This window comes from Struthio camelus, chromosome 2, assembly GCF_040807025.1.
Source record: "Struthio camelus isolate bStrCam1 chromosome 2, bStrCam1.hap1, whole genome shotgun sequence".
NCBI lineage: Eukaryota > Metazoa > Chordata > Aves > Struthioniformes > Struthionidae > Struthio > Struthio camelus.
This window is the reverse complement of record NC_090943.1, coordinates 730,356-757,820: the sequence shown is the minus strand read 5'-3', so window position 1 is coordinate 757,820 and position 27,465 is coordinate 730,356. Positions and strand designations below refer to the sequence as shown.

The 27,465-nt window shown below is 63.8% G+C and overlaps 3 protein-coding genes across 13 annotated transcripts in view; 1 reads left to right on the top strand and 2 right to left on the bottom strand.

The window, feature by feature from the left end:
• Window positions 1–7,203: 7,203 nt before the first annotated feature.
• LOC104143143 (zinc finger protein 665) lies at window positions 7,204–21,787 on the bottom strand. Of its 10 annotated transcripts, none has more exons than XM_068933902.1 (5): window positions 21,687–21,787; window positions 15,765–15,934; window positions 13,359–13,467; window positions 12,478–12,632; window positions 7,204–12,209 (listed from the first exon to the last, which is right to left on the bottom strand). In XM_068933902.1, exons 4-5 carry the CDS (start codon window positions 12,515–12,517, stop codon window positions 9,466–9,468), a joined length of 2,784 nt encoding a protein of 927 aa, XP_068790003.1. In that variant the 5' UTR covers window positions 12,518–12,632; window positions 13,359–13,467; window positions 15,765–15,934; window positions 21,687–21,787; the 3' UTR covers window positions 7,204–9,465. The 10 variants fall into 10 exon arrangements, with proteins under 10 accessions (XP_068790003.1, XP_068789996.1, XP_068790002.1 ...); XM_068933895.1 differs by having other exon boundaries at window positions 12,478–12,591; XM_068933901.1 differs by having other exon boundaries at window positions 12,478–12,591; window positions 15,765–15,925; window positions 21,687–21,768.
• A 1,298-nt stretch (window positions 21,788–23,085) lies between these two features.
• On the top strand, window positions 23,086–26,835 carry RARRES2 (retinoic acid receptor responder 2). Its single transcript, XM_068933938.1, has 5 exons — window positions 23,086–23,611; window positions 25,294–25,398; window positions 25,742–25,846; window positions 26,109–26,248; window positions 26,629–26,835. The coding sequence occupies exons 1-4, from the start codon at window positions 23,447–23,449 to the stop codon at window positions 26,220–26,222; spliced, it is 489 nt and encodes a 162-aa protein (XP_068790039.1). The 5' UTR covers window positions 23,086–23,446; the 3' UTR covers window positions 26,223–26,248; window positions 26,629–26,835.
• Window positions 26,836–27,230: 395 nt separating this feature from the next.
• LRRC61 (leucine rich repeat containing 61) overlaps window positions 27,231–27,465 on the bottom strand; it is a 2,943-nt gene continuing 2,708 nt past the window's right edge. The window contains exon 2 of one of the 2 annotated variants that reach the window (XM_068933946.1): window positions 27,231–27,465. This exon is cut by the window's right edge and continues 1,126 nt beyond it. The gene's annotated coding sequence lies outside the window, so the exon portion shown is untranslated. The other variant, XM_068933945.1, reaches the window with a different exon arrangement.

Sequence of the window (27,465 nt, the reverse complement as noted above, 5' to 3'; positions counted from 1 at the left end):
AGCATCGCCCGGGGCCTGCGCTGGGACCCCGCGGGCGTCGCGCCTGGGGGGCCTGGGGCCCTGCGCACCGCCCGCCCCTGCAAAGGCACGAGGTTTGCACCCCCAGCAAAGGACGTGCTTCCCCCCCCCCCAACCGCAGCCGGGGGGCAGTGAACTTGCCCCCCACCCCGAGGAGCCAGCCCAAAGAGCCCCAGAGCAGATCAGCTGCACGTGCAAGGGGCGCAGCTCAAGGAGCGGGGATGTCTCGCCCGCTGCGACGGCGACCACCGCGGACCCAGCCCGGCGCGGCACAAAGGGTTTTACGCATTGCAACCCGAGCTGCCGGGAGCCGAAAACAAAGGGTTTCCGAGGAGTTTCTGCAGGCTGCTGGGAGCTGTAGTCCTCCCCAGGCGTCAGCCCAGGGCCGGGCGCCGAGGAGGCGGCGGCGAGGCTGCGGGGGCCCCGCACACCCAGGCTTGGCCCCAAGGCAAAACCAGCCGCAGCCCCCTCGTCCGGCGCGGAGAGCCCCTTCCCGGCCGCTGCCGAGACAGGACGGGGCTCTCCCCCTGCGAGGCCAGCCCCGAGCGAGCGAGGCGGGTTTGGGGGGGGACGGGGCGCTCAGCAAGGGGGGGTCCCAGGGCCTGCGCCTGCTCCCGCGGCCCGGCGGCCGGTGGCTTGCACGGGCGCAGCAGCTCCGAGCCCACGGGGAGCTGAGCGCGCGGGGGCTCGGCGCCCCGAACCGCCGCTGAGGCTCCGGGCACCCGGCCGTGACTCCGGCGGGCAGCAAGGTGCAGCCTCCCAAACACCTGCATGGAGTCGGTGCACGGGAAGGAGACACCCCCCCCCCCCCCCCCCCGCCGCCGTGCTGCTCCGGGACGGCTACGGCTGCTCCGCAGGGAGCAGGCAGGCGCGGAGCTGCCGCCGCGGCAGGAGAGGCAGGATGGCAGCGGGGGACCCCGCTCCGGCCCCCCCCGCAGCTGCAGCCCCGTGCGCTCCAGCCTTAGCAAATCCACGCGGCGCGAGGTGCTGAGTCACCTCAGCCCACGCGGGAGGAAGGACGTCTCCCAGCCCGGCACGGGCTCCGCGAGGCTCGGGCTGGCAGGCAGGCACCTCGAGGAGGCGCCGGGCGCCCCGAGCTGCCCCGGCAGCGGGGGTTCCCCCGCGCGCCCGCACCCCTTCCCAGTGTGCTACGGGCTCCGGCGCGTGTTGCAACAGCCTCTGAGGGTGCCCCCATGCCAACACCCGCACTGCGCTCCCGGGCCGCTGCAAACGGGTCGCGCGAAAGCCCCCGCCGGAGCGCCCGGGGGAGCAAGCGCTGCGGCTGTCTGCGGGCGCGGACCACAGCGAAGTGGGAAAAGCCCCTGCTGACGCCTGCCGGCAGGTTCCCTGCTCCCCGCGGTAAGCGGAGCGGCACGCGGTCAGCAAGCGGCTGCAGCAGGCTGGACGGGAAGCGCTGAAGGCGCATGGGAGAGACGCACACGGGTGACACGCAACACAGCGTCCCCATCAGAGCAACGGAGCCAGCAAAATGCCCCCTCCACCGCCTCCCCCTGCCCCAGTTTTCCAGGTGCTGCCGGACGAGGCTGGTGGGAAGCTGCGGCCGGACAGCACCATCCCTGGGGCCGGCGAGGCACCGTCGGGAGCTGGCAGGCGCTGCCTGCAGCGCTGCGTGCCCGTGGCACGATTCGCTCTCCCGGCAGAGGAGAGAAGGCGCGCGGGAACCTGGGGCTCGTGCCCGTCACTTGAAAGGGCCGCCAGACCACCGTGTCCTCAGCGGCGAGGAAACGCGTGTGGTTGCAAAGCCCTGGAGCAAACAGAGCAGGAGCGAAGCGCGTTGCCCTGGCCGGCTGCCCGTCAGCAGGGCCGGGAGATGGGCGTCCGCTCCCACATGGGAGCCGGCCCCGGGCGCGCGAGCCGGGCACGCACGGCGGCTCTCTGCAGGCTGCGGCTTGCCGGGGCTGTGCTGCGGGCCGTGCGGGGCAGCGCGTTCGGTTGGGACACCCGTCCGCAGAGATCGCTATCGCTCCGTTGCCCAGACCTGCCGGACTCGGGTCGGGTCGCGCGGTGACAGCACCTCTCGGCGCCTGCCTTCCCGGAGCGTCTGCTGAAGCCTCCTGCGGCGCCAGCCGGCAGGCTCAGGACGTTTGCGCCTTCCCGGGACAGAGCCCACCGCTCCGGATACCCGGCACGGCCGAGCGCAGCCCGTGCCCGGCGCCGAGGACGGCTGCGGGCGGCGGGGGAGCCGGGCCGGGCCGGAGGCAGCCGGGGCGACGGGCTCTGTCCCAGTGCTTGGAGAGACGCTGGTTCTGGCGGAGGCGCCCGGGACCCCGGGCACGGGGAAGGGTGCCGGCCGGGGGCTGCGCCGGTGCTGAGGGGCCTGCGGAGAGCCCTGCCCGCAGCCCGGGCGGTCACAGTGGGACCCCGCTCCGCGGCCTCGGAGGGGGAAAGGCTGCTGCTCCGCGGGCGCGGGAAAAGGCTGTCTGCCTCCCGTCACCCGCCGCGACCCGCGCAACGAGCTGTCGAGAGGCGCTTGGTTTGTTAGGGCTGCTGCCGGGGGGCTGCCCCGGGGCGGCGGCGGGGACGGGACGGCCGGCGGCGCCCTGGCAGCTGCCCGGGGCCGGCGCGGAGAGCACCGGGCGCCCGCGACCTGCCCTGAAGCCACTGTCGAGGCGGACGACCCTGCGCTCGCGGAGCTCCCGAAACACCGGGGACGCCGCTCTCCGGCGGAGAGGTGGGCAGCTCCGGGGGGGCCCGGGCCAGCGATCCCCCACACGGCGCGGAGGGAGCGCGCGCAAGGACGCTGACTCTAGCGAGGAAGTCCCCTCCCCGAGCTGCTACGGCCGCGGAGGCAGAGGGATGTCACCGGGAACGAAGCCTGCTGCAACGTCCTTCCCTGACGCAGACGCAGCGCCGGGAGCCCTCCGCCCCCGCCGAGCCTCGGCCGCCGCTGCACGGCCCAGGCCGGGCCCCCCCGCGGGGCTCGCTTCGCCCCGAGCCCTCCCGGTGCCCTCGTGCGCCCTCGGCCCCGCTGCTCCTCGCGGGGCCGGCATCGCTGCCGGGGCCGGGCGCACGTTCCCCGCCGAGCGCGCGCCGCGGCGGCTGGGCCCGGGCAGCCCGCGTGTTCTGCAGACTCCTTCCCTCTCACCGGCCTTCCGGTGCCACGGGGCGCATCCTGGCGCCGCCAGTATCGGCAGACAGGAACAAAGAGCTCTTCTTCCCGACCGGCCGTTTTATCACCGGCCCTTTCCTCTCCCAGCTCGGCGCGTTCGCAGCCCGGCGGCGCTCGCCCCTCGCGGACCGCGGCCCGGCCCGGCCGGGCTCTGCCCAGGACCGGCACGCTGGCAGCCGGAGGGGGTTTCCCTCGTGGGCGCCGGCCTCGCCAGCAGCCCTGCACACCCGCCGCCCCGGCTGCGCAGCGCTCGCGCGAGCCCTGGGGCAGCGGCCGCCCGGGACGACCAAGGCAGAGCCGTGCCCGAAGCCCGCGCGCCGCCGCGGCCCCGAACGACGCCCCTCTTGGGCCGGTGTCCTGCGGCTGCGCCCACGGCACGCTCCGGTACAAGCCCCTTGCCCAGCACGGGGGAGCTGGGTCCCCGAGGCAGCGCGGGCACTTACCTCTGGCAGAAGCCAAGACGTTGGAGTGTACGGCGGGGACAAGGCAGTCACGCGGCGCTTCGGCAGCTCCCCGGCTGCCTGCTGCAGGAAGACGCGGCGCCGACGGCACCCGCGCACCGGCTCCAGCGCCGCGCAGCCCATCGCCCCCCGAGCTGCCCGCTAAGACAGCAAAGTGGGGACAGCAAAGACCCGCAGGGTCTCCGCAGACCACGGGCAGGCAAGCTGTCGGGAGACGTGCAGGACCAGGGCCTGCGCTGATCTAAAACTTGCCGAAATTTGAAGGACTGGAGGATTTTCTGTTTACCCCCAGGCTGGTCTGGCGGGTGAGCGAGCAGCTGGGGCCGAGGTGACGGGAACAGCTCCTCTGGCCTTCAGGAGCTCTACGAGTGCAAGTTCCCCGCCAGTTTTGCTGACAGTCCTGCACATTTTTCCTTTTCCTAGCAGAGGTTTTTGCTACGGGATGCAAAAAGTCAGGAATGCTTCTGCGAGCAGCTTTGCAGTAGCACAACTATAAATTAAACTGCAACAAAACAAGACAAGGAAAGCGCGCGCGGGGAGGAACGACCTGCACAGCAGCTTTTTTCTTCCAGCGCGCGGCCGCGCGGGTGCCGGGGCCGGGAGCTTCGGCCGGCTGCTAGGGAGCGGTGCTGGGGAAGCCGGGGAGGGGCTGCCTCGAGAGGGCGCAGGGCCGTCAGCGGAAGGGATCCCCCTGCCCCGGCCCGACACGCACCCGGACGATGCTGCTCCGCGCTGGGAGGTGGGGGACTATTTGGGAGGAATACAGGGACGTTGTCAGAGCGTGCAGGGATGCGACAAGGAAGCCTCAGGCCCAGTTGGAATTAAATCTGGCAAGGGATGTCAAGGACAACAAGAAGGCCTTCTTCAAATACATCCAAAGCAAAAGGAAGACTAGGGAAAACGTGGGCCCGCTGCTGAATGGGGCAGGTGCCCTGGTGACAAAGGATACAGAGAAGGCAGAGTTGCTGAATGCCTTCTTTGCTGCAGTCTTCACTGCTAAGGCCAGTCCTGAGGAATTCCAGACCTTGGGGACAAGAGAGGAAGGCTGGAGAAAGGAAGACTCTCCCTTGGTGGAGGAGGATCAGGTTAGAGATCTTTTGTCCAAACTTGACCTCCATAAATCCATGGGCCCCGATGGGATGCACCCACGAGTGCTGAGGGAGCTGGCGGATGTTATCGCTAGGCCACTCTCCATCATCTTTGAAAGGTCCTGGAGATCAGGAGAGGTGCCTGAGGACTGGAAGAAAGCCAATGTCACGCCAGTCTTCAAAAAGGGCAAGAAGGAGGAGCCAGGAAACTCCAGGCCTGTCAGCCTCCCCTCCATCCCTGGAAAGGTGATGGAACAGCTCCTCCTGAAGGTCATCACTAAGCATCTGGAGGACAAGAAGGTGATCAGGAGTAGTCAGCATGGATTCACCCAAGGGAAATGATGCTTGACCAATCTGATAGCCTTCTATGACAGAATGACTGGCTGGGTAGATGAGGGGAGAGCAGTGGCTGTTGTCTACCTGGACTTGAGCAAGGCTTTTGACACTGTCTCCCATCACATCCTCCTAGGTAAGCTCAGGAAGTGTGGGCTAGATGAGTGGACGGTGAGGTGGATTGAGAACTGGCTGGATGGCAGAGCTCAGAGGGTTGTGGTCAGTGGCGCTGAGTCCACCTGGAGGCCTGTAGCTAGTGGTGTCCCCCAGGGGTCAGTCCTGGGTCCAGTCTTGTTCAATATATTCATCAACGACCTGGAGGAAGGGACAGAGTGCACCCTCAGCAAGTTTGCTGGTGATACTAAACTGGGGGGAGAGGCTAACACACCAGAAGACTGTGCTGCCGTTCAGAGGGACCTGGACAGGCTGGAGAGGTGGGCGGAGAGGAACCTCCTGAAGTTCAACACAGGCAAGTGCAAGGTCCTGCACCTAGGCAGGAATAATCCCATGCACCAGTACAGGCTGGGGACTGACCTGTTGGAAAGTAGCTCTGCCGAGAAGGACCTGGGAGTGCTGGTAGACAACAAGTTAAACATGAGCCAGCAGTGTGCCCTTGTGGCCAAGAAGGCCAATGGGATCCTAGGGTGCATGAGGCAGAGTGTTGCCAGCAGGTGGAGGGAGGTGATCCTGCCCCTCTCCTCAGCCCTGGGGAGGCCTCACCTGGAGTACTGTGTCCAGTTCTGGGCTCCCCAGTACAAGAGAGACATGGCACTCCTGGAGAGAGTCCAGCGGAGGGCTACCAAGATGATGAGGGGACTGGAGCATCTCTCCTATGAAGAAAGACTGCAAGAGCTGGGCCTGTTCAGCCTGGAGAAGAGAAGATTGAGAGGCGATCTCATCAATGTGTCCAAGTATCTGAAGGGGGAGTGTCAAGAGGATGAGGCCAGCCTCTTCTCCGTGGTGCCCAGCAACAGGACAAGAGGCAATGGGCACAAACTGAACCACAGGAAGTTCCATCTGAACCTGAGAAAAATCTTCTTGACTGTGAGGGTGACAGAGCATTGGAACAGGTTGCCCAGAGGGGTAGTGGAGTCTCCTTCGCTGGAGATATTCAAAACCCGTCTGGATGTGATCCTGGGCAATATGCTCTAGAGGACCCTGCTTGGGCGGGGAGGTTGGACTAGATGATCTCCAGAGGTCCCTTCCAACCTAAACGATTCTGTGATTCTGTGACCAGCCCGGCCCCCCCAGCCCTCGTCCCCCAGGAGCCTGGTGGAGAGCCAGGGCGACGGGGTCTGCAACGGAGAGGCGGCAGGGGAGATTCTGCCGCACAGACCAGCCCGGGGTTTGAAAACAAGGGCTTTGGACAAGTCCAAGCCCTGCTCCAAGGCCTCTCCCCGGGGAGGCAGCGGGGAAGGAGCGAGCAGGGAGGCAGAGAAGCACATCGGGGGCTGCCCAGAGCCGCCGGGGGACGGGCCGACAGCCCGAGCCTGCCGCCGGCCCGCGCGCAGCCTCCCCGGCCCTCAGCAGCCGCTGCCTGCCCCGGCCCGGGGCCGCTCACGCGAGCGCTGCCCCGCGCTGGCCGCTGCCCCTTGTGCCCCAGCTCCCTCCTGCAGCAGCTCTCGTGCCGCAAAAACACCCACCCGCTGCAGCCTGCGCGCAGCCCCCGGCACGCGCCGCGAGCGCTCCCCTCCTCGGCTCCGCTTCGAGGCACGGTTAGAGGAGAGGCTTTGCCCAGAGGCAGCGGCGTGGCGCGTCCCCGCGGCATCCACGCCGGCCTCCGCGGGCCCCCCGCAGCCTGCGCCTTGACCGGGCCGAGGGAAGCTGCCAGCCCCTCTCCGGCGGGCGCCCCGCAGCACCCCCCACCGTGGCCCCGGCCCGGCCAGCGCTCCGAAGCGGCCGCTGCCTGCAGCCCGCACCGGCTGCCCTCTCCCGCCGCCCCCGCGGGGCACCCGGCCGGCCCAGGGGTGCCCGAGGCCGCCGGTGGGCCTGGGGAAGGAGGCGCGTGTCCCACGGAAGCGGTTCCAGCCCCAACCGGGAACCTAAACTGCATTCACCGGAGCCTGAGTTCAGGTCTGGATTTAGCCCCAAGGGAAAGAGCGCAGCCCCTTCCCCGCAGCTGGCGCTGGCTCGTTCCCCCCCAACGCTTCCCCGAAAAGAGGAGCCAGGAACCTGCTGTGAGAAAGCTTTTATTTTAAATAACCTCAAAAAAATAGAATTGCAAGGACCTGAAATGTTGCTGGAGCGCGATGCTGAGCAGAGCGGAGGGCAGCACGCGAGCCCAGGGAGCGAGCCATCGGCGGCGGTGGCCCGGAGGCGGCAGGCAGGGGCGGGAGCGGGCCCTGCTGCCCCGCCACCGTACCAGACTAAAGCTCTTGGATGCCACGAAAGCCGTCGGGCAGTTCCCCCCACGCTGGTGTGGGCCCCCGACCCACAACGGCCTCGGGTCCTCACGGCTGCCCCTCCGGCCCCTCGATGGGGCAGCCGCCTGCCGCTGCGGCCTCCTGCCCCGCGGGGGACAGGCGAGCGCCGCGGTCCCGGCCCGGCCCCCGGCCCCTCGCTTCGAGGAGCGGGGTGGCCCGCAGCACGCCCTCCCTGCCGCTGCGGCGCAGCCACAGGGTACGCCCCGAAAACGTTCGCGAGTGGCTGCGCGTACCGAGCGCCCCCCAGCCCTCGCGAGAGCGCGGCGTGGCACCGAGCTGGGCGCCATCAGCAGCGCCCCGCGTGCTTTCAGGTGAAGGTCTTTGCCAAACCGTTGCGGCCACAAGGCTCTCGCAGCCTAGCAAAGCGAAATAGGGTTCTTGCCACCATAGCAAGGGCTGAGAACTATGCAGTTCATTACATGCTGGGGGAGGAGCAATAGAAAGATGGTTTCCCTCAGATGCAGCAGGCAAGATTCGTTTCCTCTTTTATGTAAAACGCACCTCAAAGCAAAAAGAGCTTCCAGGCCAGAGTTCTCGTTTCTGAAGCACGGCCCTTGCCAGCCCCTCCACTGCCCCCAGCTGCCTGGCGAAGCGGCTCCCTCCATTTCACGTCCGCGGAGCGTCAGCTCTGCCGCTGCCAAGAGTGAGCCGAGACGCCAGGGAAGCCTTAGCAAACAACCTCCGTCTCACACAACACCCTACCTTCACACCAGGCATCTGCTGCTGCAGGGAGCCCCCGAGGCTTAGGGGCACTTGACACCGACGAGAAAACAGGCGGACACCACCACAAGCTACCGGAAAGGCTCTGGCAGACACTACCTCTTCCCCCGGCATTTCTGGGTTATCTATTTAGAAGTTAATAATCGAGTACCAGAAAGAGGTGCTAGTCAGAAAGATTATCCAAAGAGCAAGTACAGAAGCACAAGCTACATTCCCCTTTCCCCACCCCCCAATAGTCACCCTGAATCATCTCCTCCAGGGACAGAGGAAATGCTTATCGTGGTCCATTTTGGAATTAGAGCTGCGGTTAAGTCAGTAGTGACCACCTGCGGCTAGACATTTTTGAGCTGTTTTCCCCCAACGCCTGTCCTTGCCCAGCTGCTCTCCGCTCCACCTCCCAGGCTGGATCTTGCTCTGTTGTCTGGGGGACATCAGCAGAGGTTCACCTCTAAGGCAAGAAGGGATCCAGCACCTTTCCCCAGGACTTCTTGCTTTCTTCAGCTCACTCATCACGTTCAGTGAAGCCGTTCTTCCTCTGCCCACAACTGGCAGCGGGTGTCAGCTCTCCACCCCTGAAGCATCCCGTGGAAAGACATCCAGTCCAGAACATAAGGATGGAGGGTTCTGGCACAGGGGCCCTTCGCTGCCCCTCCGCTGTCACTGGGTCCGCACATCACAGGACTGTGCTCAGGCATCATCCAGCTGCACCTGGACCCAGGAACGTGCAGACATGCTTCTGCGTGGCCTGCTGCATGACGGAAATTAGTCTTAAGCCGATATACGGAATCCCAAGCTCTTCCCCCCGGCTCCTTATGGTCAGGATCTTCACATGCAGCAGCCAGTAGAAGCAAACACTGCAGATCCACAGTCCTGTTATCGATTCCTGCTTCTCAGCTCCATCTCCTTTCCACATTTGGCATGTTTAGAAGATGGAAAGCTCACACTGTGCATCAGGGTCCATCAACAGCTTCACGACTGATACTTTCCTTACATCCAATACTCACCTGTAAGGTACTCTGCTCTGAAAAGCATGCCATTCCCGGTCTCGTGAACCACCACAATCCTCCGAGTCCCTACCACCACCATGTCCTGGGAGGCACCACAAGCTCTGACTTGCAGCTTTCCCTACGTGAGGCCCGTACAGCCTCTGCACTGTCCTCATTTGGTTAGCAATCTGGCTTCTGGTTGGAGCCACTGCCCTATTTAGGTTTGGTGTCTTTAGTGCAAGAGCAATGAGGTCTAGTCCCTTGCTCAGCGATAGGTTTATGGCAGTTTGTTCAGGTGCGCACACGTTACAAGCAGCTTGGGCATTGAGAGGTTTTCTCTTCGCCATGTGCTCTCTCAGGCACTCTCAGGACTCTCTTATCCTCAAAGCTTCTGCTACAGCCACCGTACTTGCACCAGATCTCCGCTCTGCAGTCATGCTGGGGTTTCAGAAGCAGCTGCCGCTGGCTCATGCAGTCAGTACAGCAGCACTGCGGCTGCAGACTTGGCTTCTCACTCAAGCTTTCCCCACCCTCTGCGCATTTACAGGGGCACTGCCCAGCGGGTCCCTCCTGCGGATGGTGAGAGCCAGACACTAGGTGATGATCGTCTTGCATTAGTTGCAGAAGGATGTCTGCTGCCCCGGACGGGCTCTCTGGTCTGTTTGGGGGCTGCACTCCTGCCCGAAGCTCTTCCCGAGCCAGCGATCCGTGAGCAGCTCCCCTGGAGCAGGGGGACAGGAGCATGTTGGGAGGTTCAGATCCCTTCCCCAGGGGAGCGCTTGCATCTGGCTCCTCCTGATGTGCTGGGCAGGTCCCCTCGCAGCAAGAGGGCGGCATGGCCCCCGTGTGCGTCCGGCGGTGCCGGAGGAGATGGGCCTTCTGGCTGAAGCCCTTCCCACACTCGGCACAGCGGAACGGCCTCTCCCCCGTGTGGGTCCTCTGGTGAACAGCGAGATTCACTTTCTGCCGGAAGCGCTTCCCACACTCCGCACAGGCGTGCGGCCGCTCCCCAGTGTGGCCCTGACGGTGAAGCTGCAGATCTCCGTGTTCCTCAAAGGTCTCCCCACAGAGAGAGCAGGGATACGGGCTCCCGGGGTGGCCTTGCAGGCTGGGCGTCTGCCCCGAGACCGGCTCGCTCGGGGACCGCTCTGCTGCGTGCACTCGCTGGTGGACTCTCAGGGAGAGCTTGCTCTTGAAGCGCTTGGGGCACTCCAAACAAGTGAAGGGCTGTCTCCCGTTGTGGGTCTTTTGGTGGGCGATAAGGTTGGGCTTCTGGGCAAAGCGCTTGCCGCACTGGGTGCAGGCAAAAGGCCGCTCTCCCGTGTGTGTGCGGTAGTGCGTCACCAGGTTCCCCTTCTGGTTGAACCGTCTCCCACACACGCCACAGGTGAAGGGGCGCTCCCCCGTGTGGATGCGCTGGTGAGTCACCAGGTTGGTTTTCAGGCTGAATCTCTTCCCGCAGACGTCACATCGGTAGGGCCCTCTGCCCCTGTGGTTTTGCCGGTGCTTTACCAAGCGCTCGTACTGAGCAAAGCTCCTCCCGCACTCCGGACACACCCAGGCTCTCCCTTCCACCTGCTTCTCCGGCGGGGCTTTGGGGGACAGCTCATCACCGGAGCTTTTCTCATGGTCAGGGCACTGAAAGGGCTTTTGCCCTACATGACTCTTCTGATGGGCCACAAGGGACAACCACAAGCCAAAGCTGTTGCCGCACTGGTTACAGATGAAGGGCTTCTCTGCCCCAGGGGCAGGCGGAGCAGGGGCTGGCCCATCCCCAAGGACAGGCTGCACCCCCAAGTGCCCCAGGAGATGCTGACTGTGGCTGAAGCCAGTCGCACACCCACCGGCAGTCTCCATGGCAGGGCTGTGCTGTTGCCTTAGGAGAGTCACCTTCTGGCAAAACCCTTCCCCACACTGCACACAAGGGAAAGACTGCTCCCCCAGCGGGGGTTGCTGATGCGGCAGCAGCTGCTCCTTTGGGGGAAAGCTTTTCTCTGTACACGAGTACAGTTCTTGGCTTTCAGGGATCTTCTGAACAGGCAGTGGTGGCATAGGATTGAACGGCGTCTCTTGCTCCGGGCCGCCTGGCTGGAGCAGCGTGGGCGCAGTCCCGTAGGGCAGGGCTGGAGCCGGACTCCGACCCGGGCATCTCCGCTGGCGCGGAGCATGAGTTTTCTGGTGCGCTTTCAGGGACACTTTGTCCTTGAAGCATTTCTGGCACTGACTGCAAGGGTAGGGGCGGACGTCCGTGTGGGTGCTCTGGTGGGTCACCAGGTTGGTTTTCTGGGTGAACCGTTTGCCGCACTGGGTGCAGGCGAAGGGGCGCTCCCCCGTGTGCACGCGGTAGTGTGTCACCAGGTTGGTCTTTTGGTTGAAGCTTCTCCCGCAGAGAAAGCAGGTGAAGGGGCGCTCGCCAGTGTGGATTCTCCGGTGGGTGATGAGGTTGGGTTTCTGCCGGAAGCTCTTCCCGCACTCAGGGCACACAAAGGGGGTGTCTTCCTGGTAACTTCTCTGCTGGGCTCGGAGTTTTGGCTTGGTGGATGTGCCGTCCTCCTGGTCGCCCCCTGCTAGCGCCTTCTCCCCAGCAGCGTGTATCCGCTGGTGGGCAAGGAGGTTGGCCTTCTGACTGAAGCTCTTGCCACACTGCGTGCACGGGAAGGGGCGCTCCCCCGTGTGAACGCGTCGATGGGTCAGGAGGTTGGGCCTCTGGCTGAAGCTCTTCCCACAGTCCCCGCACCTGTAGGGTTTCTCTCCAGTGTGAATCCTCTCATGCGTGATGAGGCTCTGCTTCTGGCGGAAACCCTTCCCGCACTGGGCACACCTGAAGGGGCCAGCCCCAAGCTGGGGTACCCAGCAGGCAACCCGGGCCGAGACCTGGCTGAGGCCAGCCGCACCATCTCTCTCCATGCCCGCCCGCTCAGCTGCACGTTGCCCACTGTGAAACCAGCGGCTGGAACTGCTTGTGGCTGTGGGATACAGCTCCAGGGAGCCGGCAGTGCACCCAGGCTTCTCCTCCTGCTGCTCAACTTTATTTGTTCGACCAGGCTCAACTGGATTTCAAAAAGAGTCGAGACATTAATTTCCGAGTCTTTTGCTGCAGCCTGTAACACTCTAAGTAACCAGGGAGATCAGAACCCTTCCCGGAACCCACCCCACCCTTGACTGGCTGCGAGCAGCACAGGCAGCCAACAGTAACAATTAAAAATTGCAATTAACTCGCTGCAAACATCTTGTCTCTGCACACAAGATGAACCTCCTCTGTCAAGGTCAATATCCAATCACTCCCACAGCCTTCGCAAAGACGTGTGAGGCACCTACCTGCACAAGGGCTCACGAGGATCTTGCTCTCCTCCTGCATCTCCTGGCCTTCAGTGTATGGCTCCTCCGCTTGTTTAATACCGAACAAACCACCGGGCTTGAAAAATCTGTAGCCTGGTTGAAGGGATAAGAGCTGGTCACCATGAACTGTCACACTGCAAAACATGCATTTGGCATACACATCATTATGCTGGAGATGCCTGTGTTAATTCACAAATAAGCTAAAATTAACAAAGCCTCTGGGCGTTGCTTTCATCTATTTTAAGCTTCTGCTGCCTGAAGTGTAATTAAAGATAAAAGGAAATACACGCATCAGACTCCCTCCTCCTGGTAACGCATGCTCAAGGGAAAGGTGAGAAAGAACACCATTCCTTGGAAAACAATTTTCATTCCAAAGTCTTTCACAAGCTCACCTAAGTATCCTTAGAACCCATACAGCACTCTTCATGATAGGATTTCAAAGTCTACCCCAAAAACGTAATTAATTACAACTTGAACCTCCCAAATTTATGGAAAGTCTCAGTCATTAACAGAGAAACACTGCTACCAGAGCAACTGCAGCAGAGGCTGGCTGAACGACCTGCCTCAGGCTCCAGGCTGGGGGATTTCCTCCCAGCTGAGCAACACTCGCCCACATTTACATACATCCTTTGCTTCACCCTCTACTTCCCCACTACCCCTGCCCCCAGCCTCAGTGAAGAGGAGCAATCAAGGTTGCCAGCAATCGAGGTGAACCGGCGCTACCATAGGACTGACTGTACTCCAGAGAATACAAAAACGTATCATAAAAACCTGTCCCAAGTGAGTAAAGTATCTGAGCTTATATTGGTTTGCCTTGCATGCTGACACCCCGTCTGCTGCTTGCTCCTCACAGTAGTCACCTGTGCAGGGATCTGATGGGATTTCTATGCCAACAGAATCCAGCTGATGTCCAGCTCTTGGCACCTCGTTCAATCTGGGATAAGGGAGCAGGTTCAGGATGTGGGCAGGCTGGTCCAGGAGAAAGAAGACTCATGTTAACAGGCAGCACGCTCAGTATCTCACCAGCTTAGACCTAGCCGCATCACCAGCCAGGGGCATAAGCAGACAGCTACGGCCAGAGAGGGGACCTTAGGAGATGGAACTGGACATCAGCTTCACTCCATAGCCCGCCTTTTCATGCACCCAGTCAACAATCACGTCAGGTTAGCAGTAGTGATTCATCCGCGGTAACCTCTACGAGCGGAGCAGGAGATTCTAGGAGACACTGGCTAGCTGTGACTTTTTTTTTTTTGGGGACAACACCGAGCCAGGGTAGATCTGAACTGGTGAAGCAGGGATGACAGGCTCTGTAGCACATCTCCAGCTCACCGACCTCTCCTGCCCCTCCTCTGGTGGGTGCAACCAACTCTGCTCTGTAGAATATGCAGTGACCCCAGCTAAGGCCAGGCTCCGCACAGCAATCTGGGCTATTAGCAATCATTCCTTGAGCAGACTGCTGGCCAGGCCTGCTTTCACCATCTTAAGATTGAAAAGCAACAGGAATTTTTTCCACCATCCTGTCAAGCAACAACAACACGCTGGAAAGACTGTGCCTGCTATCCACGCTGCTCTGTGTCACCAGTTGCCTGAGGCAGCCAAAAAGCAGCCCTCTCCTGTGCTGGGAAAGGTGTAAATACACATGTTACATTCTGGCAGCACCTGCAGCATCCCCGGACACCACTGAAGGTCCTTGCTCATGCAGCTTTGGAGAGCAAGCACCAGCTAATTTAACAGTGTCATCACCCTGAAGCCCTGGAGTAAAAGCATTTTCTTACACACATTGGAAGCGCCATCTCTGCTTTGGGGAAGAGATTCCTGCAAATGGATTTGAAGGAGAAGGCAGTAGCTCTGACGTTCATGGACTATTACTGGTGAGACCTGCCCCACAGCAAGGCGTGCAGGTACGACCAGCCCACAGGTGCCACACCACTTCAAACACCTAGACCCTCAGCAAGCACTCTCACCCCCTTGAGCCATCATTTCTACTGCCTTGCACACAGCTCAAGAGCTAATGAGCTTCTTGCCCAGCAGGATCACCAGCAAGGTGTGCTCCTTCATCACACCCCAGCAAGACTTCATGTGCCATTTCAGTAACTCCACCTGCTCCTTTGGGGAGCAACAAAACCCAACACCCTTAAACACTACCAGCATTTGCAACAAGCAGCAGCCATGGGTTTTTCCCTCGCAGAGGGTTAGGAAAAGCTGTTTTGGTACTGGAGGACACGAAGGGCTGGTTCTGCCTAGCTATCCCCCTTGACACAAGAGCCAGGTAGTTGGCATAGCAAAGCTGCACATAACATTAGGCCTGAGGACACACTGCTTTCAAGCCCCTGCATGCAGCATGTCAAAAGGCAACTCTCAGTTCTTCAGAAAAAGAGCTAGAGATGGTAGGTACGTGAGTCCACACAGAGAGCTCCCTGTCTAAACAGCTGGGCAGAGAGGTGGGAAGTCAAAGCAGAGGACTGGGAAGGTATCACAAGGGTACTGTGTGATATTTCCAACCTTGCCACTGATTTGCTTCAAAACAAGCAAGCTGCTATTCCTTTGTGCCTGTTTCCTCATCAGCAACAGCACCGGCAGACAGAAACTCTCCCGTGGAGCCTGCTAACGCCTGGAGCCACACGCCCACCACCCTCGCTCTAACAGGATCACTTGTTTCTCCAGTGGGTCACTTGCCTGGGTTACCTGCTGGGTACGATCACTGAGCACAGTTTCCCAATCCAGCCAGGTTCAGTACCAAAGGAGGAAACCTCTGTAACGAGCCCAAACTAGCTTTTCCTGGGAAGCTTGACACCCTGTCCTCCCATCTTCCCTCCCCAGGATTCCTCTCTCCCTCCCTCGAAACTCCTCTTTAGCTTGGCAGGAGCACAAGGAAAACAGATGGCAGAAGTCACCAAGATCAGCCACTGCTCTGATGATTGTAACAACTTTAAGAAGTGCCAATTTAAAAGAAAAAAAAATCTTGCACAGGATTAGCGCAGCCTCCTTGGACCGCGATATTTCTAAACAACAAGAAAAGGAGAAAACCACCAGAAGAGTTTCCATCCCCCTGGGAAAGTGCCAAAAGGCCACCCACCACAAAAACGTCATGGCATAGAAGAGAATCAGCAGTTCCTCCCAGCCACCCCAGCAGTGTACTCCTCTGTTATTTGACAGAGAAAAGCAGGGAGAAATTTGCAGTCAGAGCTCACCCCTCAACACTGGCCTCTCCCGCCTGGGGACGTAGGCAAGACAGCAATCAGCTGACAATTCCCCCCCGGCCGTACCTGGGGGGCACCCCCTGCAGACATTTTTCCAGCCTTGCGAAGGAAGAGGACATCAACTCTCAGGAGAGCACAGGGTGGTGCTTATCCTTTCCCTTCACCTTCCACCACAGTCACACATTCAGACCTTCCTCAACTTCCTTCCAGATGGCTGCTGCAGGTCCCTGGGTTGACTGAAAGGAGAGTTAATAAGGGGGGGAAACCGCGAGGTACGCACAGGAGAGAGGCAAGCAGAGAAAAGCTGGGAGAGATCAGCTGCTTCGGGAGAGACTTCACTGATGTTTGTATCCCTCCTCCTTCCAGTTATTTTAAGGGAAAAAAATGAGCTAACCCCAGGGTCTGGCCTGAATTCAGAGCCTCTGTTTACAGTAGAGCTTCCCCAGGGCCAGCGCGCAGAGCCCTGCTGGGATTTGTAGTCCGCGCGGGGGAGGCCTGTTACGGCATGCGGAGCGCAGCCCAAGGCTGCACCGGCAGGGGAGGGAGCCGGGAAACTACAGCTCCCAGCAGCCAGCGATCCCGCGTGGAACCAGCCTCTCCCTCCCGAGGGGAGCGGGAACGGCAAGGCACAGCCCTGGCGCGAGTTGGCTAGTCGGGTCCTGCGCAGCGGCGCGATGGGGCGACAACGGCCGAGACAGGCTCTGATTTGCCTCCCTCCCCAGAATTCATTTTCATAAATTGGATATCCTGGGCAGCGAGATATACTCAGCAGATACGAAGCAATCAGGTTTGCTCAGTCTTACAAAAGCTGTGCTTTCGGTTTTAATGAGTCCTCCTATCCTCACAGGAGAGAGAAAAATAGATAGGGACACCTCATTTGCCTTAAAAGGTGACTCTTTTGTTATCTCCTCTCTCAATGGCCTGAGCAGGATATGATATTCTAAAGGGAAAACGTATATAGTTACAACAATTTAAAGAACAGCTCTCCTTCGTTCACATGCAGGAATCCTACGTTGTCTCTTAAAAAAGCCAGGGTTCACACGTGTCCCAGCTTTCACCTGGCCAGCATGTGAAGCCTGGTTCAAAAACAACTGCACTTTGCAGTGGATAATTAGGCAGACTGACAGCACGGAATCATTGGAATCTCATAACATCTACCGAAAACATCACATTTCCAACACGCTCTAACAGCCAAGGCAGCCGACAGCAAAGACGGCTTGTGCTGCAGGCCCGGCCCCTCGGATGATAGCACAGGGTGCTGCGTACTGCAGGGCAGACGAGGCCTGCCTCGCGCTGCAAGCCTACTGCCGCTCTTCCAGAAGCGAGTAATAACAAACACAAGCTTTTATGCTTTGTGTCCAATACTTTCTGTACTTCGTTATCTTCAGCTGCTGCAAACTGTTCTTCCTTGAAGAGGAAGGAGGCTTATGTCTCAAGGACAGTACTCAAAAGAAATCAGAATCACTATGAAATTTTGTATGAAAACAGAGTACAACGTGAGCTAAAAAACAAAACAGGTTTTAAAGTAGTCTGAAGCTGCTCTATAATCCATCAGCTCTTGCCTGGGTCCTCCATCATTTAGGGGTGCTCTCAAATCTGTGGCAGCTATTAAAAGCTCCGGGAAGAGTCCTGCCAGACCTGTTAGACTTGATGATCAAGGCAGCTTTCTTTCTTGTCACGTGCCATTCACTCGGCTACGCCAGGCTAGAGCTTCTGCAAGGACTTCCCCTCTAAGTCCCAGGGCTGACCAGGAGGCTTTGATGGAACACCTGAGCTTATTCAGCAAAACCGTTTCTGGAGTTTCCACTGCTGAGAGCAGCGGCAGCTCAAAAACCATGCCATGTCAAAATCAGTTTTGATTTGAACTGTGATGGGGGAGAAGGGGTCACACAGGGGAGGAACGTGGAAAAAAGTGACCGCAAGAGAACTTCATAATGAAAACACAGAAATCCTCCCCCTGGCCCCTGCATCTGTTTACAAAGACAACAAAGCGTGGTTCAGGGTGCAGAGAGGCCTCTCGGCTGGCAGGCAGCCAGCCACGAGTCTGGCTCAGAGAGGAAGAGAGACATGCTACGGAGACAGGTGGGAAAAGGGGCTGGGACTCTTCCCGCTACCTGTGGTGCTGCTACAGTTCTGTGCAGTACCCATTCTGCGCGCTCACCACGCTGCACAAAGTAAGGGGAAGGTTTTAAAGCAACTGTTCACAGCTGGCTTGTGCTTTTGATCAGCTGAGACAGGACAACCACAACGGCAGTGACAAAAGCCTACCAAGAAGGAGTCTGCTCCCAAACTCAGGCCGCAAAGCCCGATTCCTGCACTCAGCAGATTTCAGGCACAACATCAATTTTGTGGAAAGCAAGTCTGCTAGCACAGCACTTTCACGCAGTTTGGAGGGCTGCTGGTCAGTAAGATAAATACATTTTATGTTCAGTTTTCATGGTTTTCCATAACTATTTCTGTTCCAATCTTCGTAACGTTCGCTCATAACTCACACTACCCTCCTATAAGGGACCAGATTTCTAACGCTACAGGAAGTCTCAAAGCTTTTTGCCTGTTCCTTGAATGTAAACACAACATAACTAGAGCTCTGAGGAAACAGCGAAGCTGGGGAAACAAACCGGGGCTCTCGAGCTGTACATCACCCGCCCTGACTGTACGGGACCAGTGGCAGGGTGTGGGAGGACAGGGACCTGCAGAGGACACGGAAGCTGCCAGCCGTCCCTGGCTGGCCGTGCCCCACCAGGCTGGCCTCCAAGCCGCGCAGAACAGGAGTCCAGCAGCGTTAAACCACGAGGCCGTTCTCACAGCTACTGGGATCTCCCCGCCCAACCTGTCAAGGAGAGCCCGTGCAGCAGGGCCACGGCACGTCACACGCTCTCCAAGAACAGCAGATACTTAGAAAAAGACTACGGGGAGCATGTGAGGTGCCCCTTTCCCAGGACAGCCTCCCAGCTCCTGGCAGCCGAGCTGCCGGTCGCCTCCAGTAATTTACAATGCAAGAAAGCCGCTGCTCGGATTCTGCCAAAGCTGTCCCCAGCAACCTGCTTTACAGAGCTAAAGTGTTGCACGGTGGGCATAACAGAGCTTGCCATCCTTCTGCAGGAGATCGGCTTACATGTGGGTCACTGCTGCATGACAGAGTCCCCTGACACCTGCCCACAGATGGTGTGTGTCAAATCCATCCCCAGGTTCCTGGTCACCACCCATCACTGTACCATCTCCAGCAACGCTTCTGCCGATGCAGCTGTTAACGGCTCCTTAGTGGGGCACATCGCACTAGAAAAGCCTTCTCTACATTTGAAACCCGAGCGGGACTTCCCAGGGAGCGGAAAAGATCAGTTCACCTGGGTTTGGGTTGAAGAAAAGTTCTGTCCCGCTGACTTTGGAAGCAACAGCTCACTTCCAAAACAGCAGCACATCATCATAGAAGAAGAGATCAAGGTGAGGGCAGAAAGAGCGAGCAAGAGAGAGCAAATGCAAGCAAGACCACTGCACAGACCCCACCTCACCCCTCCCAAAAGGAAGTAACTAATCCCAGTCTCAGGGCTCTGTGTTTGTGGTTAAAAGCACCCAAATCTGCATCCAAAGGCACGGGACGACACCAGGAGGCATCGTCTGACACCCAGAGCAACATCACGCTCTGCCAGCTCCAAGAGCAACAGGAGCAACAGCCACCGCCCCCCACCCCAGCCCCACATACCTCAGTTACTGGGGAGCCCACCTTCCCTCCCATGCCCTCCTCGGCCTCCTCCCAGCCTGCTGCCCCTCCTCGCCTCCCCTCCGCCCAGAGCCTTCCTCCCCACTCACCTCTGCCCCACGCTGCCCCCCCGCAGGCTCCTAGCCCACCTCCATCACACCGCCACCCCGCAAGCTTCACCCTTCCCGCTGCAGGCACCCAGCCACGCCGGGCTTCAGGTCACCCCTCCAGCTCCTCCGGAACCACGGCCTTCTCATCCCACCCCGTTCCACCCTGGGATTTCGACCCACCCTTCCCCCAAAGCCTCCCACCCACCTTACCCCCTCGCGCCATCAGCACGTTCATCCTCAGACAGTCGCTGTCCTTAGCAAACCTCGCACCAAACCCTACCCAGACCCAGCCTCCCGCTCATCCAACCCACCGCAGCACCCAGGACCACCGGCCTGACCCCCATCCCGTTCCCCTGCCGCAGCTCCCTCATCCTGACGCCATCCCATCCCGCTGCCCCGGCCCGCTCGCCCCCGTCCCTGCCCCATCCCGCTGCCCCAGCTCCCTCATCCCGACCCCGTCCCAGCCCACTGCCCTGGCCCCCTCACCCCCCTCCCTGCCCCATCCTGCTGCCCCGGCCCCCTCCCCTCAATCCATCCCACTGTCACGTCCCTCTCACACCGATCGATCCCAGCCCCCCAATCTCCTCACCCCGATCCCCAGCCGTCCCGCTGCCCCAGCCCCCCGTCCTGATGCCCATCCCGTCCCACTGCCCCGGCTCCCCGTCCCGATCCCCATCCCACCACCCTGATCCTGTCCCGCCACCCCAGCCCCCTGTCCCGATCCCTGTCCCATCCCGCCACCCCAGTCCCCCACCCCGATCCACGTCCTGTCCCGCTGCCCCGGCCCCCTGCCCTGATCCCCACCCCAATCCCCGTCTCGTCCCACCGCCCCAGCCCCCTGCCCCAATCCCCATCCCGTCCCACCACCCTGGGCCCCCTGCCCCAATCCCCATCCCGCAGCCCCGGCTCCCCGGCCCGATCCCTGTCCCGTCCTGCCGCCCTGACCCCCACCCTAAACCCTGTCCTGTCCCACCGCCCCAGCTCCCCACCCCAACCCCATCCCGTCCCACTGTCCCGGCCCCCTGCCCCAATCCCCGTCCTGTCCCACCGCCCCCATCCAGGCCCCCTGCCCCGATCCCCATCCTGGCCCACCACCCTGACCCCCCACCCCAATCCCCGTCCCGTCCTGCAGCCCCGGCTCCCTGCCGCGATCCCCATCCCGGCCCACCACCCACATCCCGGCTCCCCACCCTGATCCCCATCCCGGCCCACCACCCACATCCCGGCTCCCCACCCCGATCCCCATCCCGTCCCGCTGCCCTGACCCCCCACCCCGATCCCCATCCCGGCCCACCACCCTGATCCCCCACCCTGATCCCCGTCCCATCCTGCAGCCCCAGCTCCCCACCCCGATCCCCATCCCGGCCCACCACCCTGACCCCCCACCCCAATCCCCGTCCCGTCCTGCAGCCCCGGCTCCCTGCCCCGACCCCCATCCCGGCCCACCACCCTGACCCCCCACCCCAATCCCCGTCCCGTCCTGCAGCCCCGGCTCCCTGCCCCGACCCCCATCCCGGCCCACCACCCACATCCCGGCTCCCCACCCCGATCCCCATCCCGGCCCACCACCCTGACCCCCCACCCCAATCCCCGTCCCGTCCCGCTGCCCTGACCCCCCACCCTGATCCCCATCCCGGCCCACCACCCACATCCCGGCTCCCCACCCCGATCCCCATCCCGTCCCGCTGCCCTGACCCCCCACCCCGATCCCCATCCCGGCCCACCACCCTGACCCCCCACCCTGATCCCCATCCCGGCCCACCACCCACATCCCGGCTCCCCACCCCGATCCCCGTCCCGTCCCGCCGCCCTGACCCCCCACCCCGATCCCCGTCCCGTCCCGCCGCCCTGACCCCCCACCCCGATCCCCGTCCCGTCCCGCCGCCCCGACGCCCCAACCCGATCCCCGTCCCACCCCGCCGCCCCGGCCCCCCACCCCGATGATCCCCGTCCCCCCCCCGCCCCGCCCCGGCCCCCTCTCACTCCAGCCTCTGCCCATCCCCCGCCTCGGCCCCCTCACCCCGGCCCCGCCGCCGCCCGGGCCCGCTTACTCCGGCCCCGGCCCACCGACCCCCCCCATCCCGGGCCCCCCTCACCCCGCCCCGCGGCCCGGGCCCGGGGCGCGTTGCCATGGCGACCCCCCGCGCTAGGCCCTGGAGCCGCCTCCCCGGGGGGACTCACGGGCGGCCGACGTCCCGCGACGCGATGACGTGATGACGTCGGCGGCGGCGGCGGCGCCGGCACGCGCTGGCCCCGCGGCGGCGGCAGCAGGCGGCGGCTCCGCCCCTCCCCGCCTCGCCCCGCCCCGCCGCAAAGGACGGCGGGACGCGTAGTGTACGGCGGGACGCGTAGTGTAGGGCGGGAGCCTCGCGAGAGCCCCGCGCGGCGCCTGCCGGGAAGTGCCGCTCGGCGGGTGGCGGACTTCCGGGGGGGGCCCCCCGCCGGAATGTCCCGCGGCGTGACCCGTAGGGAGGCCTAGAGCGCCCTCCTCCAGAACCATAGAGCGGACCGGAAACAGCGCTTGCCAACGTAGAGTCGCCAGCGCCGCGTCGCAGCCACCATAGAGTTTCCCGAGATGTGCCAGAAAGTCTGCACGTCCTCCTCCTCCTCCTCCTCCTCCTCCCCCTCCGCCATTCCCCGTGACGCCGGCGCTGCAGGCCCGGGCCCGCCCCGCCGCGGGCAGACAGGAGCGCGCAGCCCCGGGGCGCTTCTACGTGCGGACGGGGAGCCGGCGACCCTGGTCGCTTGGTGTGGGGGGGGATTTTCATCCTGCGGCATCGTCCTCTTGCCTTCAGCGCCTGCCTCCCGCTCCGAGGGGAGGAGGCCTCGCCTCCCGCCTGCCGCGCGGCGGCCTGGCAGGAGGTGAGAGCCCGCCAGGCCCCGACCCGGCTGGGACGCCGAAACGTGCCCCTCCGCGGCCTGGTTGGTTGTGGCGCTCTGGAAGGAAGAGCTGTTGTTTTTCAGATAACAGTTGGATGTTTAGCTCCTGAAAAACGTCATGGGGAAAAAATCAGCCCATGCAGCCAAAAAGGGTGGGAAAACTGCAAAGCAGGGAGGGATGTATTCAACAGGGCAGGGCAGAGCCGGAGCAGATAGTCTGGAGGGTGCAAACCCTGCGCGCTTGCCTCACTGCTGCCCAAAGGGGCCGGGCAGGGAGGCGGGCGGGCTGGTGTTTATTCTGTCTTCTAACGTGGCTTGTCGTGTGGCCAGGGAGACGTCCCTCTGTCCAACCGTGGCGATGGTCTGTCCCTACCGTGCCCCCTGGCTGGGGCAGCCGGGGAGACCCAGCCCCCCCGGGGAGCGGCACCTCTCTCACCAGAGCACCGTCTCCCCTGTGTCCCAGCTCCAACAGCAAATGCCGAAAAAAAAAGTCAGAGCAGGGCACGTGAGATGCATCTCAGATGTGCTTGTATTTGGACCCCCAGCAAGGGCTCCCATCGCCAGCCTTGAAGCTCTCTTCTGTTCAAGGCAGATGCGTGTCCTCTTACGCTTCTGAGCGCTTCTTCCCACTCAGCTCGCGAGTCAGCACGTGGCTCTGCGTGTGCCCAGCATCCAGGGCTGCAGTGACTCCCGACGGACAGACGCTGCCTCGGAGGGCGACGAGGAGCAGCAGCGCCGTGAGCCGCTGCTGTCCGGCTCCGCTGGACACGGCAGGGCAGCTCTGCGCGCGCTGCACCCTGCTGCGCGCCTCTGGCGTTTCCCCGGCACGACTCCCACGTCCTCTCCGCCTGCACACGTCTAGCCGAACCGCGGTGGCCGTGCCCGGCCCCTCCTCCCCGTTCCTCCGGCCGGGGGGGCTGCACAGGCAGAGTACGGGGCTGGCCCAGGGGCGGAAAGGGGCAGTTCCCAGGAAATCGGTTAATGAAAGACCAAAATCAACAGCGGGTCTGTCAGTGAGGCTCTCTGGGGTCAGGCAGCCCCGTCAGAGCCTTCCGGCAGGGATGAAGCGCCTGGTCGCCCTGTCCCTGGGCTTCATGGCCCTGGCTGCCGCGAGCCAGCCCCCGCTGCAGAGGCGCGTTGTGAAGGAGGTGCTGGACTATTTCCACAGTCGGAGCAACGTGCATTTCCTGTTCATGGAACAGTCGGTGGAAGGAGTTGTCGAACGAGTGAGTGCCAGAGACCAGGGCCGCAGGCCGCCATCGCGCCCCGCCGCGCTCGGCGTCGCCCCTGCTGCAGCATGGGGGGAAACGGCGCCGTGCCCCTGCTCCCCTGGGCGTGGGACGCTGCTCGCCCCCCGCGCCCGTGGGGCCGGCCAGGGAGGGAGGTGGGAAGCCCTGCAGCACCCTCGGGGAGCAGCCAGGGTCGCCGGCGGGATCCGGGCTGCTGGAGCCCGGCAGCGCGCCGCGGGGCGGGGGCCACGTCCCTGCGGACCCCTGCCCGGCCCCCAGGCCCACGGCTGCTCTGGGAGCGGGGACGGACGTGCGGGCGCAGCGCTGCAGGCCCAGGACCGGACACCCTGGCCGGGGCCATCGTCCTGCAGGAGAGACCTCGGCCCCGGACGCCGGGGCACATGGCACTGACTGGCAGAGCTCAGCCACTCATTAACTGTGCGCAGAGGCGGATCGAGTGGCTCCTGGGGCCTGGCCGTGAGATGATTCCCCAGCTGCAGCCAGGAGGGACTGGGCTTTCTCCCGGTGGGAGACGATGGCTGTGTCCCCTGCCGCGGGGACGCAGGGTCGTGGGGGGCCCAGGGGCTGCTTGCAAGGCAAGGAGGGCAGCGAGATGGAAGGGGAGCTGTTCGGACGCCCCTGCGTCTCTGGGACAGGCTGGAAGGGGCTGGGGGGCTCTGAGGACCCTCAAATCTGGGCCACTCCCCAGATTTGGGATCCTGACAGTACGGTCTTGGAGGGGCTGTTTTCTAGGAGACTGGTGCAGGGCTGGATTTACTCCTGGGGCTTCGAGGGGCTCCAGGTGCCCCTGTCCCGCTGGCAGGGTGGCTGTTCCCCGGTGGTGACCTGGGGGTCGCTGCCCCCTCCCCGGCTCACGGCACCGCGCGGCAGCATCCTGCCCCGAGGAGGTGGCGCGGGGCGGCTCGGGGGGCAGAGGGACGCGGCGCCCGCGGGGCAGAGCTGTCACCACCCTGGGCCGCCCGGTGAGCTTCTGCTGCCAGTTTGGCATTTGCCACAGAGTGGGGGGGGGAATTTGGAGGCCAGCGCTGCCGCCCCTTCGCACCGCGCTGCCGGGGGCGTCTGCTGACCTCCGAGCTTCGCCGGGCAGAGGCCGCTGGCCGCCCCGAGCCGGCTCTCGGCCGTGCCGGGGTGACCCCGGGCAGGGGGGCAGAGGGTCCCGGCCGCCCCGAGCCAGCTCTCGGCCGTGCTGGGGTGACCCCGGGCGGGGGGACAGAGGGTCCTGGCCGCCCCGAGCCGGCTCTCGGCCGTGCTGGGGTGACCCCGGGGGGGGGGCAGAGGGTCCCGGCTGCCCCGAGCCGGCTCCCGCGCACGTCCCCATCCCATCTCTGCTGCAGGCAGAAGCGGTGTCTGTGACCAAGCCAGCAGCTTGGGCTCTCTCCTGAAATTGCCCCTCTTCATTTAGCTTTTCCGTTGCGCCCTGGATGATCCCTGCCCGCGGCCCGTGCCTCGCCTCCGCGGCTCCTCGAGCAGTCCCCGAGCACGCCTCGCGTCGGGCCTCCGCAGACCCCCCGCACGCCTCGCGCTGCCCGGGCGGGCTCTGGGCGCCGTGGCGGGCGGGCGGCGGAGCCACGCGGAGCCCTTGGCCCGCTCCCGCCGGCTGCCGGCCCCTCCTGCCCGGGCCTTCCTGCCTCTCAAGGCAGTTCTCCCTCTCGCCCCAGGAAGACCCGTCGGGGACGTTTGTCCAGCTGCGGGTCAATCTCGTGCAGACGGCCTGCAGGAAGAGGGTAGCGAGAAAGCAGAACTGCAAAGCGGTAGAGAACAAGGTGAGTCCGGGGCTGCAGGCGCCCCCGGAGCCAGCGCCCCTGTCCCCAAACCGGGGCCCCCGGCGCTGGGGCTGCTGTGTCCCCGGGCGGCAGAGGCGCATCCCCCGCTGGGAGCCCTCCCGGTGCCCCCCTCTCTGCCTGTTGCTGGCGGCCGTGCCCGGCTCTGCCCTCTGGCTGCGCTGGCCCAGGGCAGGGTGCCCGCGAGCGGGAGGGACGTCCCCAGCCCAGCACGTCCGGCCGGGCTCTCGGAGCGGGGTCCCGCTGCCGGCAGCGGAAGGGAGGCTGGCGCCGGGCCGGGGCTGGGGGCCGGCACTGGGGGTGACGGGCCGCGTTATCTCCCCAGAGGAAGCCGGCCTGCGTGGCTTGTTTCAAGTTTGACAGCAGCGACGTCCCCAAGGTGCTGGATAAGTACCACAACTGCGGCCCCAGCCACCACCTGGCCGTGAAGGTGAGGGTCCCGGCCGCGGCCCGGGGCGGCGTGCGGCGAGGCAGGCGTGCGCGTGCGCCTGAGGAGGCAGGAGGACTGCTCCTGCCGCGCCGGCAGGGAGCCGCGGTCCGCGCGGGCCGCGGTTCCCTACGGCTACGCTTGCACACGCGCGCACGCCGCCGCGCACCGTGCTGGCAGAGCAGGGCACGCGCCGCGGAGCACGGGAGCGCTGCCGCCACCACCGCGCCGCCGGCTCGCGCGGACCCCGTGCTCTGCCCCGCAGGAGATAAAGCAGCGAGACGAGGCCGAGTGCCGGGCTGTGGAGGAGACCGGCAAGTCGACGGACTCGCTCTACCTTCCCGGCATGTTCGCCTTCTCCAAGGGGCTGCCAGCCTAGGCCGCCGTCCCCCGCGTCCAGACACGGTATGTGCCGGGGCCGCCGGGCTGGGGCCGGGGCCGGGGCCGGGGCAGCGGGAGCCCGGGCTGCTCCGGGCGCGCCGTGCGTGGAGCGCTCTCCGCCGGGACTGTGCCCAGCCGCAGGCACGCAGGGCGCTGGCGAGGAGCGTGGTCGGCGAGGAGGGGGCCCGACGCGGGCTCAGCGTCTGCCGCCCCTCCTGGGACGGCGGGATGCGGCTGCTCGTCCACCGAGCGCGGAGCCGGACCGGTCCCCACCCGTGCGCCGGGGACGGGTTCGCCCCGAGCGCAGCCAAGGGGAGGCACGCGCGCGTGTGCGTGCCTGCGCGCGTCGGGGGGATCCCTCCCGCGCCCGGCCTGCGGCACCTCCCCGCGCCTCCTCTCCCCAGGCCCGCCGGGACCAGGCCCGCCAGCCGGCCTACAAGCCCACGGAGAAGGATGCTGCCACCGGGGGACCGGCCCGGCCCTTCTGCGCTTGCTGCCCTCCAGCACTGTGCGATGACAGGAAGGTCGCCCGCCACCCGCGCTTCCTCCCCGCCTGCCTCAGCCTAGACGGTGTCCGCACACACCAGTAAACCCCGGCTCTGTCTCCGGCCGTCGGTGCTGTTGTTTCCACCCGGGATCGGTGGGCTCGGGGGGCCGGGGGCGGCCCGGCCCTCCGCCCTTCCCGCCGCTCTGCCGGCCCGGTGCTTTCTGCAGCCCTGGGGCGCAGACCCCGGCGCTGCCCCGCTGAGCGCGCGCCGCCTCCCGCCCGGTGTCCTGGCCCGCGGTGAGCCCTGCGCGCCCCGCACGGCCCCTGCCGCTGGCCTCGTCCCCCGCCAGCCCCCGGGAGACGGAGGGGGCGCCGGAGCGGGGCTGGGTGCGGACCGGCGGCTCCCAGCAGGGCGGCGGGTAGAGGGGAGAGCCGAGCAGCCTCGGCCAGCGGCCGCAGAGCCCGACCGCTCGGAGCCGGCGCGGGCAGAGCACAGCGCGAAGCAGCGGAGAGGGAAGTCGGAGGAGAGCGCACCTTTACTGCACAGCCCCCTTCCCCGGGCGGCAGGGTGCTGCCACGCTCGCGCGCCCCACCTGCAGCCCCCAGCCCCACACGGCCCCCGTCCCTGCTCGCTGCCTCGTCGGACGGTCGCTCCTCTGGCCTAGAGGCGTCAGGGACGGCTGCAAGACGCGGAAGCCGGGGGAGCCGGGGACGCTCCTGCCGCGTCCGTGCGAAGGGACGGCGAGCCCCGACG

Excerpts from the sequence above, each read along its gene's own strand:
- RARRES2 (XM_068933938.1), top strand. The coding sequence starts at position 23,447 with ATGAAGCGCCTGGTCGCCCTGTCCCTGGGCTTCATGGCCCTGGCTGCC. Across the intron at positions 23,612-25,293 it reads TGGAAGGAGTTGTCGAACGA|GAAGACCCGTCGGGGACGTT; the intron begins GTGAGTGCCAGA and ends CTCTCGCCCCAG. Across the intron at positions 25,399-25,741 it reads GCAAAGCGGTAGAGAACAAG|AGGAAGCCGGCCTGCGTGGC; the intron begins GTGAGTCCGGGG and ends TTATCTCCCCAG.
- LOC104143143 (XM_068933895.1), bottom strand. The coding sequence starts at position 15,788 with ATGTCTGCAGGGGGTGCCCCCCAG. Across the intron at positions 12,592-13,358 it reads CCCATCAGATCCCTGCACAG|GCTACAGATTTTTCAAGCCC; the intron begins GTGACTACTGTG and ends CCCTTCAACCAG. Across the intron at positions 12,210-12,477 it reads CCTCGTGAGCCCTTGTGCAG|TTGAGCCTGGTCGAACAAAT; the intron begins GTAGGTGCCTCA and ends TTTGAAATCCAG.